At 37.6% G+C, this 13240-nt stretch overlaps 1 protein-coding gene across 1 annotated transcript; it reads right to left on the reverse strand.

Moving 5' to 3' along the window:
• Positions 1-390: 390 nt before the first annotated feature.
• LOC145131626 (cytochrome P450 CYP72A219-like) lies at positions 391-4692 on the reverse strand. Its single transcript, XM_079066291.1, has 7 exons — positions 4419-4692; positions 4111-4331; positions 3665-3909; positions 3106-3490; positions 2602-3024; positions 540-605; positions 391-432 (listed from the first exon to the last, which is right to left on the reverse strand). The coding sequence occupies exons 1-7, from the start codon at positions 4690-4692 to the stop codon at positions 391-393; spliced, it is 1656 nt and encodes a 551-aa protein (XP_078922417.1).
• Positions 4693-13240: the final 8548 nt, after the last annotated feature.

Here is a 13240-nt window from a genome sequence, read left to right on the forward strand (position 1 = left end):
GGTGAAGCATACGAAGACACAAATGAAACCGGGCAAGGTGAAGAAAGTGAGTCAAGATTATAACTGATGTCACCTACAACAAATACAGAAATGGTTGTACAAGATGAAGTTCCACAAACGAAGGTCGAATCGCCACACAGAACTTCCTAGAAGATATGATGATTTTAAAGCTGACTTTTGCATCGAGAATCATGAGTTACTTTTAGCTCTCAATGAAGGTGAACCTTCAAATTATCATGAAGCCAAGACGAATCCCTTATGGGTGAAAGCAATGAAAGAAGAAATTTACTCTATTAAAAAAATGGAGCTTGGAAACTTTTAAAAATACCATGCAATACAACCATTATATGTTTAAAATGGGTCTATAATATAAAAAGAGATGAAAGCGGCTTAATTAGCAAGTACAAGTCTAGAATTGTAGCAAAAGGGTATCTTCAACAACACGGTATCGATTTCAAATAAGTTTTTACACCGGTAGTGAGAATTGAAACTATCAAATTTTTAATAGCACTAGCTACTTTAAAAGGATGGGAAATTACATCATCTTGATGTGAAATTCGTGTTTCTGCATGGCGAATTACAAGAGGAAGCGTATGTAGAACAACCTGAAGGTTTCAAAAAAATGAAAAAATATAAGAAGAATTTTGTGTTCAATCTCATAAAAGCGTAATATGGTTTACGTCAAGCTCCTCGAACGTGGAACATGAAGTTGGACAGAATTCTCAAAAATATGAAGTTCTAAAGGTGTGTGCAAGAACAAGCAGTATACCGAAGGAAAATAGATTCTGATCTAATGCTAGTTGGAGTGTACATTGATGACTTGGTTGTTACGGGAACAAACATGTTAATTATAAACAAGTTCAAGCAAGCAATGGCAACAAACTTTGATATGAGTGATCTTGGAATGTTGCGATGTTACCTAGGAATAAAGGTGTATCAAAAGAAAGATAGCATACTAATTACGCAAGAAGGGTATAAAAATGTGCTCAAATATGCAGGGATCTATGACTGCAATCCTACTCTAGTTCCAATAGATCCAAATGTGAAATTCTCGAAAGGAGAGGGGGGAAGACACATATGCAACTGAATATCGAATCCTAGTTGGAAGATTGAGATATTTACTTTAAACAAGTGTTGATTTGGTTTCTTCAATTATCATTTCTAGTCGTTATATGCAAACTCCAAAGAAGTAACACATTGTTGCTATGAAACAAATATTACGATATGTAAAAGGTACTATCAAATATGGGATTCGTTACAGTCGCAATAATCTAACAAGTCTAGTTAGGTATTGTGATTGCAGTCACAACATTGATCAAGAAGATGAAAGAAGTACTACCGGGGATGTATTTTACTTTAGTGAATCAGCAATCACGTGGTGTTCTCAAAAACAAGAAACAGTGGCATTATCATCTTGTGAAGCTGAGTATATGGCTGCTTTTGTAACAAGTTGTCAAGCAGTTTGGTTATGAGATCTTTTGGGAGAAATAACAAGCTCTTGAGTACAATAAGTGGTAATTAAAGTTGACAACACATCAATAATTGCAATAATAAAAAACCCAGTTTTCCATGGTCGGAGCAAGCACATCAAATCTCATTTCCACTATATACGAGAATGAGTTGAAGATAAGGAGATCATAGTCGGTCGTGTCAACAAAACGGAACAACGAGCTGACATTTTGACAGAGGCGTTAGCTAAGATAAAGTTCGTTGAAATGCGCAAGATGTTAGGGGTCAAAGACCTCTCAATTTCCATTCGGAAATTAGGGGGTGATTATTGATAATTTCCGGTTTTACCCTTTCCATACACGATGAGGTGTATGAAGGGAACATCCCTCGAGCAACAAGGAAACATAAGATGATGCTTAGGGTTCACGCATATCGTTTTGCCTAGGGAACAAGCATGTATTATATATGGCAAGTTTGTATTCAAGTAGGAAACAAACTAGGATACTATTATCAACTATTTAGATATCGAAACATGTAGGTTTTGATTATCAGATCATAGAGAAAGAAAGAGACGAGAAATTGTAATCCAGTTCTAAGTTATTTTCTAAATTGCAATAAGATATTAATTATTTTATTCTCGTGTTCATATTTTTCAGCTTATCAACTATTCTTTCATAAATCAGGGGAAATTATATACCTAATATATGAAAAGCATGGAGATATTTGGACGTTGGCACATGACGAAACAGATAAACACAATATTAAAGAGAAAAAGAGATGTACATTATTAAATTTGGTTTATATATGTTTCCGGTCCGACCAAGCTTTTCTTGGGTGTGGTGTATCAACAGACACTTTGTTGTGTTAACACATCGTCAATTGTCATTTAACAAACCGTGAAACGTTATCTTTCCATCCAATACTAGGATAACAAAATTTGATGATTTTGTACACCTCTTCGATAGTACCAAGGATCCTTGCATATTTGTATCATTAGGGGTTTCCACACATGGTAACTCCGATACATTAATAATGATAAGGTTATGAAAGTTACAAACCGAAACACAATAGGGAAATGAAGAAAAAAACATCCAAAGAAGTGAATACCCAAATAGTTTAATTCTTGCTTTACACACTCTTGGGTAAGTTTACTTTCCTCAAAATTAAGTGAGCACCATACTGAGGTTGGAGAGTGATGATAGATTGAGGGGCATGTGAATAAGATGGTGACAGCACGAAAGAAAATCGTTGTAGAATTATAGCCATTGCGATTTTGGCTTCCAACATAGCAAAGTTCTGTCCAATACATATACGAGGTCCCCCACCGAATGGGAAATAGGAATGTTGTCCCCTAGTTGTTGCATTGGAGACACCTTGAGAGAATCTTTGTGGGTTGAATTCCATGGCATCATCGCCCCATGTTTCTTGATCATGGTGCAATGCTAATATCGGCATTATGACCAGTGTTTCTTCAGGAATATTTATGCCAGCTACCTTGGTTTCCTTGATGCACATTCGATACAATGCTGTCACTCCTGGGTACAACCTTAGAACCTCGAGCAATATCATATTTACCTTAAAAAAACAAAATTTATGAAAATATGACATTTCATTTCGTTAAGAAAACAATCCAAATGATGAGAAATGTGAACTAACAATTTTGAGGCGGCTCAGTCCATCAATATTTGGTTGGTTATGTGCAAAAACTTGAAAAACTTCTTCTCTTGCAAGCTCTTGCCAATGTGGATATCTGCTCAATAAAATCATGGTCCATACAAGTAAATTACCCACAGTTTCATGGCCTGCAAAGTAGAAAAGTTTACACTCTTCGATGATTTCATCAATGCTCATTCCAAATTTTTTGTTTCCAGTTTCCTGAATCTCATTGTAGTTCGACTGTAGCAATATGCCTAATAAGTCATCGTGCATGCTTTGTCCTGCTTCCATTGCAATTGTTCGTTTATGGATCACACCCTTTATCAAAGTCTTCACTTCATGATCGATCTCCTCCATTCTTTTGCTCCTTGAGTTTGGAAAGAATCTAGGTAATCCAGATTTTAGCTCAATGATTGTAAAGTCATAATTTATGGGTGCTGTTATTATTATTATTATTATTATTATTATTATTATTGCTATTATAGTATTATAGTATTTAGCTATTTATACATACATACATTTAAAAAAATATATATTGAATTTACGTGATAATATCTACCTTGATCCAGGGATGTATAAAGATTGTATCACATGCATAAGTATGGACCCATTTTCATTCTGAAGGTCAAAAATCCTTACACCTTCCTCATAACTACTACCAAATGCAGTACGTGAAATTACATCGCCAGATAATGTTTGAAGATGGGGAAAAACATCCAACTCCAGTGATTGTTCATTCGAAAACAAGGTCTCCCACCTCTTTATCATCTCACAACAACTTAAGTTCATAGCCGGTGCCATCAACTGCATCCAAGAAATTTAAACACAAATCATGGTCACACTTTTAGAACTCAACAGATCAACTTTAATATTAGATAAATTGAATCTTTCTCCAAATAAACCCTTGTGAGAAGAGAGATGACACTCCATCATATATGGATGTAGTTAGAACAGTGTAGCCAATGTGGGACTCCAACATTCAAAATGGTCATGTCTGAGTCAAACCTTTAATTTCTCGGCATGGAAAGCAGGATTGATGATTTTTCTATGTTTAGACCATTTCTCTCCCTCATAATCTATTACACCTGTTGATAGTATCTTAATATATGGATTGTTTTTCCTAGGCTTTTGAAATTCATTCATGCGGGATAAGACGTCCCTTACGACCTCTGGATTGATGATATGTAATGTTGGTATGGGTCCCAACCATGCAAAGAAAATCTTACCTACAAAACAAGTAAACCCCAATAAAGATCATGATGTATGTGTATGTATGTATGTATGTTTGTATGTATTTGTGTGTGTTGAAGCACCATAGGTTTGAATTGCCCTATGAACAAAGGGCATCACTCTAGGCATGATATCATCAGAAAGATTCATGGGCTCTAGCTTTGTTGTCTGCATGATCTCTTTTGTATCTCCAAAGAGTAGCTTGTAGGAGGTGCCTGTGAGACCTTGCTGCCTTAGGAATTTTTCAAGCCTTTTTGGTTTGAACCATACCCACTCCAACATTTTCCATGGCACCACCATTGCCATAGCCACAGCACACCAGCTTGCTACCCACCGGTATTGGCTCATTATTTCCATATAAGAAACTAAGAGAGACAGGGATTGTAATTATGCTGTACTAATATTTTTTGATCATCAATTTGAGTTGATATTATAGTAAACTCAATGCATTGCTATTATCAACGGAATAGAGCATCTTTAGAAGCAAGAAAATTCAAATAATGTGTAGACATATAAGTCCAAAAACGGATATTCCTAGGTAGAATATCAATAGCGTTATTATTATGGAGAACTTTGTTGGGCTAATTTTAGTTGAGCCAGATCGAACTAAGTACAAGTTACAATGTTTCTGGGAAAAGACAACTTTAGAAATAATAAAAATTTAACTATCTATTCCCGTTGGATATGGAAGACGGGGTCCTGTAACTGTAATAAAATTCCACACTCTAACTTGACATGGCATTGAAGTGTTAATTGGGGTGCACCGAATGGATTCGGGATGGCTCGGGAAGGGGTGACAGGTTGCCGGTACCAATGAAGTAGAACCTAGAACGGGTTGTTCACCCCCGGCACCCCTCTGTCTTTGTATTCTTCTTTTGTTGCCAACGGCTACTTCATCCCCAATGGCTCTTTATTTAATTATTTAAAAAAGTTTATAAATATCAATTCCATCTTCTCATTTTTTTCACACCAATTTCCACTACATTCTTATTCCAAATTGATTGAAATTGCGGCAAGGCTAAAACAAACGGGTTCAAACTGAAGGAAAATTAACGCTACGAGTTAACAAGATCCACCAAATCCTAACACTCAATTTCCACAATATCCAATCCAATTCTCGTAATCGCTGCAATTTTCAATACAACATTCATACAATAAAATCTACCATCCATCCCAAGCCCAAGAGTCTAATGAGGAAATCTAAGAAACTCAATCCAACCTAACCTACACACCGAAAAAGAACCTGATAAGGTGGAAGTGTAAGAGAATAAATTGCGTGATTAATAGTGAGGTTAAACCTCATATAAATTGAGATATAAAAGTCGCCTAACCTAAACCCTCAAGCGCTTGGGCCTAAACCCTAATCACTAACATGTGGTGCAGTTTGATCAGGAGGAGACGATTAAACCGAATGAAAAAAACATACATGTAGAGAGCGGGCAGCGGTGGTGGCAGAGCTCTAACGATAGCGGCTAACAACCTCTCATCGGAGAAGAAGAGAGAAGAAGTGACGGCTAAAGGCGGTTCCGTTGTACAAGAAAAAGAGAGTCGGTGACGGCTTAGGAGTCTGAGTTGCAGATGGAAGGCTCGAAGGCAAAGGTCATTCGAGGAGGAGATAGAAGGCTCGGAGGCACGACCATCCGAGGAAGAAGACGAGAAAGTAGAAGAAGCCAAGGAAGGAGCTTTGTTTTGTAGCAGACGGTTGTATTATAATTTAGGAGGAGAAAGACAAAAGGGAAAAATATTGAATCTAGTTAAGGCACCTCTAAAGACTATTAGAGAAGGTCGTCGGAGGTGGAGGACGGAGGCTACGAATTGTGGTCAGCGGTAAGGTTTTAACTTGTAGCTCTGATACCTTGTAAGACAGTGACTTTCTGATTACTCAAAAGACAATTACATAGGAACATATAGAGAATACCTAAACCCTAAGAGGCTTGGGCCGAAACTCTAATCACTAACAGGAAGGCAAAACCATGGAGCAGCATGTAATGTCTCATTTTCACAACCAAATTTTTGTTTTTTTTAAATAAGGTAAAACGTCATTTTCATAAAAACTCAAGTTAAGAAAACTCATTTGTTCGAAATACAACTATATGAAAAGTCAGAATGATATAATAAATGTGGATCTCCAATGCTACTGATGAATGTGTACAGTCATGCATTCGTCTTCCCACGATCATTAATAGTACCTGAAAAAACATTTAACCCACAACTGTAAGTCAAAGTTTAGTAAGTTTCCCCAAAATACCACACACCACAATATACATACAAGCATACACACATCAGCCTTCAGTCCTAGACTGGCCCTCCTGCCACGCCTACAACATAAAACTGGGCCGCACCTAGCCTATAGCACATCGCTACCCCCCCCCCCTCCCCCTCGGGGGGTATCTTGGCCTACCGCATAGAGCAGGAACGCCTCAACCCACCACAAGATATGTCGACATAAATAGAAAACAAACCATCTAACAGGAAAATCAACACAGGAAACTGTCTACACTAGTCTAACTGTCTAACAGCCCACTACCGCATACAGGGTCTCATATAGTACACTATGCCACAACTGGCAGATCACCAATAAATACATAGATATATATAATCAGAGGTGAGATAGACAGTCAAACAGATGATCACACTCTAGAGCCACAATCAAACAAGGAACATGCAAGAAAGCCTAGATCAAGAGTTCTCATGCTATCATACATGACTACATACAACCCCTAAGGAACTCCACTGGACAATCATCGACCTACTGATACTTTAACCAGTATATCACTACCTCTTATATCCTACCATGCAAGGATATACTTTGAAGCACATATTATAGTAAGGAAACTCACCTGAATCAAAGAACCGAAGTACAACAAGACTCTCAACTGATTGCACAAATCGAACCCACGAACGGACTAATCACTAAATAAAGATCAACCCTCAATCAACTATATGAATCCCTCAAGTTTCACCCAAGGTCGAACCGGTCAAAAGTCAACGGTCAAGTCAAAGTCAACCCAACTGACCGCCACATTGTGGTCGAGCATATGCCACATCGTGGTAGCCTCATGACAAAACAGTCGCAAGAATGCTTATCACCACATCGTGGTGATCAAACCACCACGTCGTGACATCTGTTCTAGCCACCTAAATGGATTAATTTCTTAATCCCTTAAGCCACTTATCCATACTTTCCAGGAGCATTTCTTACACCCAAATACATCTTAAAAATCTTCGCTTTATGGACATGCATGTCCAATGCATGTCTTCTCTAAGCTAGGTCAAAAATGAAAGAATTGAGCTTAAAACTCATGCATGAAAGTAAGGACTCCATAGAACATTAGATATGGAACATATAACCACAAATGGACCTCAAGGATCCATAAATTTGCCAAGTTTATGGAATCCATCCACTCAACCCACCTTAAACATGGAGAAAAGTGCTTAAAATCCTAGATCTAGAAAGGTTACTATAACGTTCCAAAATTTTAAAGCCAAACATTTTCGTTTTCATATTACAAAAACCATCAACCAAACATGTTTATAAAGCCATAAAGGAAAATCAGAGTATGTCAAACAATCATCCCACAACACATCAGAGTCAAATAAGTGAAAAGTCATGGTGTGTGCGTTGCAATCATCCCGAGCTCTTCCCCTTCGTTCCAGAAGTACCTGAAACATAAACTGAAAACCGTAATCATGAATCTTAGTGAGTTCCCCAAAGTACTGCATACCATACATATATGCTAGCGTAAGGTTGTGTCGGGTCTATTTCACCCCCGGGTCTATTTCATCCTCGTGTATTTCAACTCATATGCCAGCTTAAGGTTGTTTCGGGTCTATTTCACCCCCGAGCCTATTTCAACTCATATGTCAGCACAAGGTTGTACCGTGTCTATTTCACCCCACATACATATAGCTGTTGGATTAGGTGTCTAAGCCCATAACTATTTTGGTATGTACTTGACCCGATTGTGAGCATGGTCCTTTTGGGTTGCCTTCACCATAGCAACTGATAGGATGAATTAAGGAGAAAAAGGATTAATTATGATTTATTAATATATTATATGAATAATATATTAAAAGAGAAATCATATTGTTTAATTAATATTAGTCAAGAATTAATAAGAATTAATTATGTGGCTAGAAGAGATTAATTAAACTTGGGGGACTGATATTGTAATTATACGATAATTGAATAAATGGGCTAATGGACTCCATGGAAGTTGGAGTGGACGAAATCTATGGGAAACCCATTAGAATTCGTCCAAGGCTACTAAGGAGGGAGTCCATGGGCTGCTTGGAGCTTAAGCAGTCAAATTAGGGTTTCCTTGTTTGATAACCCTAATAGCCTAACTATATAAGGAACCCCTAAGGCCCCAAAAACGTGGCTAAGTGATTCCTGAGGGTTCTTGGACGTTTTTGTGCCTTCTCCTACTTCTCCTTGTTCATCTTGTTGCTCATGGTGTTTGTGAATCCATTAGAGGTGCAACATTTGAGGCACTAAGCTTTCAAAGGTTAAGATCAAGAGGATTTGAGATTGCTATTGCTACATAACAATCAAGGTAACATCTATACCCTTTTATTATAATAATATCGATTATTGTATGTTAGAATTAGGGTTTATGAGCTTTGGATGATTATTGCATGTTCATTAGACAAACTAGATCCAAAAGCTTTAGGGTTTGCATGTACACCATAGGACTGATGTAGTGCTCATAACCCATCAGTGGTATCAGAGCCTAGGTTGTTTATCTAATGTATTTGATGCTATGTTTGATCAATCAAAGATGAAAAAAAATTTGTTTTTTGGGTTCTGACCAGGCTCACGACGTGAGCACTGTGCTCACGACGTGAGCTCAGTTCTAACAGCTAATCTCGAAATTTTTGCCATATTTTGATTTGGATAATTACCATAAATTGTTTTTCCATATAAAATCCGATTTTTTTTATTATGGTATTGATTATCCTAATCCAAATAATAGATAATTGTCAAAATTAAGATAATTATTTGTTTTATAAGATGAAGATTAATTATTTGTAGTTTTGATTTGTATTATCTTGTAAGGAAATTTAATTAGGTCAAATTTAGATAATCACTAATTATTTGATTAATTGAATTATTTGTCATTTGATCTAGGAAGTTTTGAAAAGTTTCAAAACTTGCACTCAAGTTTTGGAATTTAATTTTTTTGATTAAAAGTTTAGACAAAAATGCAAAAATGGTCCCTGTGGTTTGTCATTTTTTGTGGATATGGTACAAACCTTTTGAAAATTGGATTTTTGGTCCTTATTGAGAGGTTTGTGTGTGGAACAGGTCCCTGAAGTTAACCACCGTTTGTTTTTGGCTGTTAAACCCCTCACGTGCATTGCACATGAGGGCATAAATGTCTATTTACTCGAGAGGAAACGGATGAACCAAATTCATCGATGGAAGCTCCAGTGGTGGCTGATATCACGAGGGGAGGGAAGGGCGTCGATCTCCGGCGACCCTTATGGGATTTAATCGTCGTCTGATCGGGAATGAGAAAACGAATGGGTCGATCGGTGAGCACATCACGGGAGGGGAAGGAACAGGGCAGATCGACGGCTATTTCGGGGGTGTTTGTTGCTATGGAGCCGACTAGGAGCAGCGGGAAACTTAAGATGGTCATGCCCTCTTGATCGCCAACAAACCTCGACTCAGGTGGAGGCTCTTCGACTGTAAATGAAGAGGAAAGAGGGAGGGAGAACGACAGTATCAGGGGTGTTTTGGGGAGATGTTTTTCGGCAGGAGGAAGAGGGGTAGCTCCTCGATGGTTCATTACAACACCGCCATTATCGGTGGTGCTTGGCTGGACCGAAGAGAGAATGGAAGTAGTCGGGGGTCTCGTCGGTCTTGGTGGTGTTCTGTGACAGCGAGGGAGGCCGAGGGTGGGTTGAGAGGGTTGTGGCGGGTTTAATCCAGTTGTTTCTTCTCTTTCTTTTCCGGTCACAATAATGGAAGGAAGATGGTGGTGGAGCTGTGCGAGACGACTGGTGGTGTTGGGGTTGCTGTGTGGTCGGGAGGGAAAAAGGGATTCCATGAATCTCCTTCTTGTTTTGCTGCAGGTATACACAAGAACGAGAACCAATTTGTTCTTGGCTGGGAATGAAGATGCAAATAGACACAAAAAATCAATCAATTTTTACTGTAAGGGTTCAATTGTTGTTGGTTGTTTGGATTGTTGATTTTATCATTGTTAGTTTGTGGTTGAGTGTTGTTTTGATTGAGTGTTGTATTAGGTTGAAGAAACTGTGCACATAATCTATTCAATTGTGATGTGCGGGATTATTTATGCCTATCGTTTCCTTTCGAGTAAAAAGACATTTATGCCCTCGTGTGCAATGCACATGAGGGGTTTAACAGCCAAAAACAAACGGTGGTTAACTCCAGGGACCTTTTCAACACACAAATCTCTCAATAAGGACCAAAAATCCAATTTTCAAAAGGTTTGGACCATATCCACAAAAAATGACAAACCACAGGGACCATTTTTGCATTTTTGTCAAAAGTTTAATTCTGGAATATTAAATTCTAAAACCCTAGTATTTTGAAAAGTTCAAATTACACCCTTATGGTTTTATTAAATTAATTAAGTGTGTAATTAAAAGAGAGTTAATAAATCCAGAATGTAATGGTTTACATTTAACAAAATTAAAGGTATAATTTATTAAATTAAACCACCTAGTATTTTAAAAGTGTAAAATACACCCTTATACTATATAAAATTAAAAGTCTAATATTATATATGTATGAGTAAAAAGTCAGTCTTACCGTTAGTAGGGCTCATTCACGAAGCTGGTCTATAAGGGGTGTTTAAGGAAGCGGCCTGTAAAATGACCGCCATTGGGTATTCATTCTTACCCACCGCACTCTTGACTAGTGGAGGGTCGTTAGCCGAACAGGTAGGATAGGACACAACCTTCCATTATAAGTATAATGAAATACGAAGTAACTAAATGTTTTATAAATTCCCAAATCTTAGTTACTTTAGGAAAAATGTGGAGTTGGTGCTATTCCATGAAATTACACTTTGTACCCTTGCTAAGACGTTAGTGGAGCGTGTGTGGTTAACCGGCACACTAATTGGGCTCTAAGCAAAGGTGGAAAAGGGTGACTCGATGTTTGTCATAGATCGATGGAGCGTGTGTAGTTAACCGGCACGTCGATTAGGTGACTGTAACATTGGGGGCACCATGTATATTTGCATGGTTATCCACAACTTGTTTGTGATCCTCGGCATCCCAGTTACAAATGAAGGGCACGCTCGAGATTTAAACATGCCATTGAAAAGTTAAATGAATCTCAAAAGATCTAGGAGTTTCAATTCATTTAAAACTTAATTTTCAATTTTCGTTTTTCATGGTGGAAATTGGTAAATCATCATTTACCTACCTTCAAATGTTCTGCAATTTGGATTACGGCATCCCTCTTCCATATTGTAGGATATTGTGTTGGATCCTAGCCTTGATATTTCATTTGGGTGTTATATCAAGGATTCCAATCAACTGACTTGAATTTCTCCCGTTTTGTAGATGTCAAGGTCTGAAAACTATGGTCTTCCTGAATCCGTTGGAAAAAGTTTTCCACTCCACGATTGGATTGTGGAAATGGAAATCATGCTTCACTTCCTCCACCTCCTCTAATAATTCTCCCTGACCCACATGTTCGAAGACTTGAAAAGTTCAAGGTCACTCAACCCCTATTGGTAAAAAGACACAAAGATGGAAAGTTTGTATGTGCTCATGTCTTGGATATGAAGTTGCATATCGATAGATTGGGAATGTTGGGTGTCGATGTCTCAAGGAAGTTGGTTGTTGACTTGGTTCTTCACTCACTTCCCGAATCATATAGTAAGTTCATTAGAGAGTATTATGTGATGGACCACGAAGTAACCCTCATTGATTTGACTTATTTGCTTATTGTTGCTGAATCAGCGATGATTTGGCGCACTGGTCAACCAAATTTGTCTGGAAAATCAATGTCCCATCCTTCTATGGGAAATGGCAACATTGGAAATCCAGGAAAGTTTTATCTACGAAAGAGAAAGGCTGAGTCTGAGATAGTCCCGTGTACCATTCCAGAAGAATCCGTATGTTTCTATTGCCAAAAGAGGGGGCATTGGTTACGAAGCTGCCCTGACTACCTGAGAGATCTAAGAGATGGGAGAGTCAAGATGTATGACTCTGCTTCAGGTAAAATCCACTATCAAACTCTATTAAGTTCCTATTTTTTAGATTCTTAATACATGATGTGATAAAATTAGATTTTGATATGTTGTAGGATCGAAGAAAAGAAAGGAAGCTTAAAGGAAGAAGTGAGCTGAGTCTGATCGCGAAGAAATGGATTTCGATCGCATGATTCGATGATCGGATTTTTGGAGCTGCTACTTTTAGAGTTATGATAGATTGTTTAGGAATATGAAATAGCATAGTTTTCATTTGAATTTACATTGAAAGGATAAGTTTTCCGCACCTTTTTATAAATAAAATAAATTTTGATTTTTTGTCTTATTTATATCTCCTTGCAATGTTATTTGTGAAAATTGATGCTTGTGTGTTTCTATTATAAGCAATATTAAGTGGATGTGATTCTTAGTTATGTTATTTATGGTAGTGTCATAATTTTCTAAGTAAGGAAAGATTCTCATCGCCCAAGTTTCAATTGGACAGAAGCTTGGAATCATGTGATTTGAGTCATGTGATGTATGGAAATCTTGGTACTTAGGAAATTAATACTAATTCCTTGTTCACATAAGTATGTGAGTCATGTGAAAGACTAGGAGATCTGGTATGCAATGATGTGCACTGGTCAAGTCCACCACAAATAACAATAAGATTATTCGTCATGATTTACTAAAAACCTAGTAAATGTGGTTATGCTTACAAGATT

The sequence above is a fragment of the Lactuca virosa genome, chromosome 8 (assembly GCF_052849685.1).
Source record: "Lactuca virosa cultivar CGN04683 chromosome 8, Lactuca_virosa_CGN04683_v6, whole genome shotgun sequence".
Classification (NCBI taxonomy): domain Eukaryota; kingdom Viridiplantae; phylum Streptophyta; class Magnoliopsida; order Asterales; family Asteraceae; genus Lactuca; species Lactuca virosa.

Excerpts from the sequence above, each read along its gene's own strand:
- LOC145131626 (XM_079066291.1), bottom strand. The coding sequence starts at position 4,692 with ATGGAAATAATGAGCCAATACCGGTGGGTAGCAAGCTGGTGTGCTGTG. Across the intron at positions 3,910-4,110 it reads TCCATGCCGAGAAATTAAAG|TTGATGGCACCGGCTATGAA; the intron begins GTTTGACTCAGA and ends TCTTGGATGCAG. Across the intron at positions 433-539 it reads GAATTTCACATCAAGATGAT|ATACCCTTTTGCTACAATTC; the intron begins GTAATTTCCCAT and ends GTGTTGTTGAAG.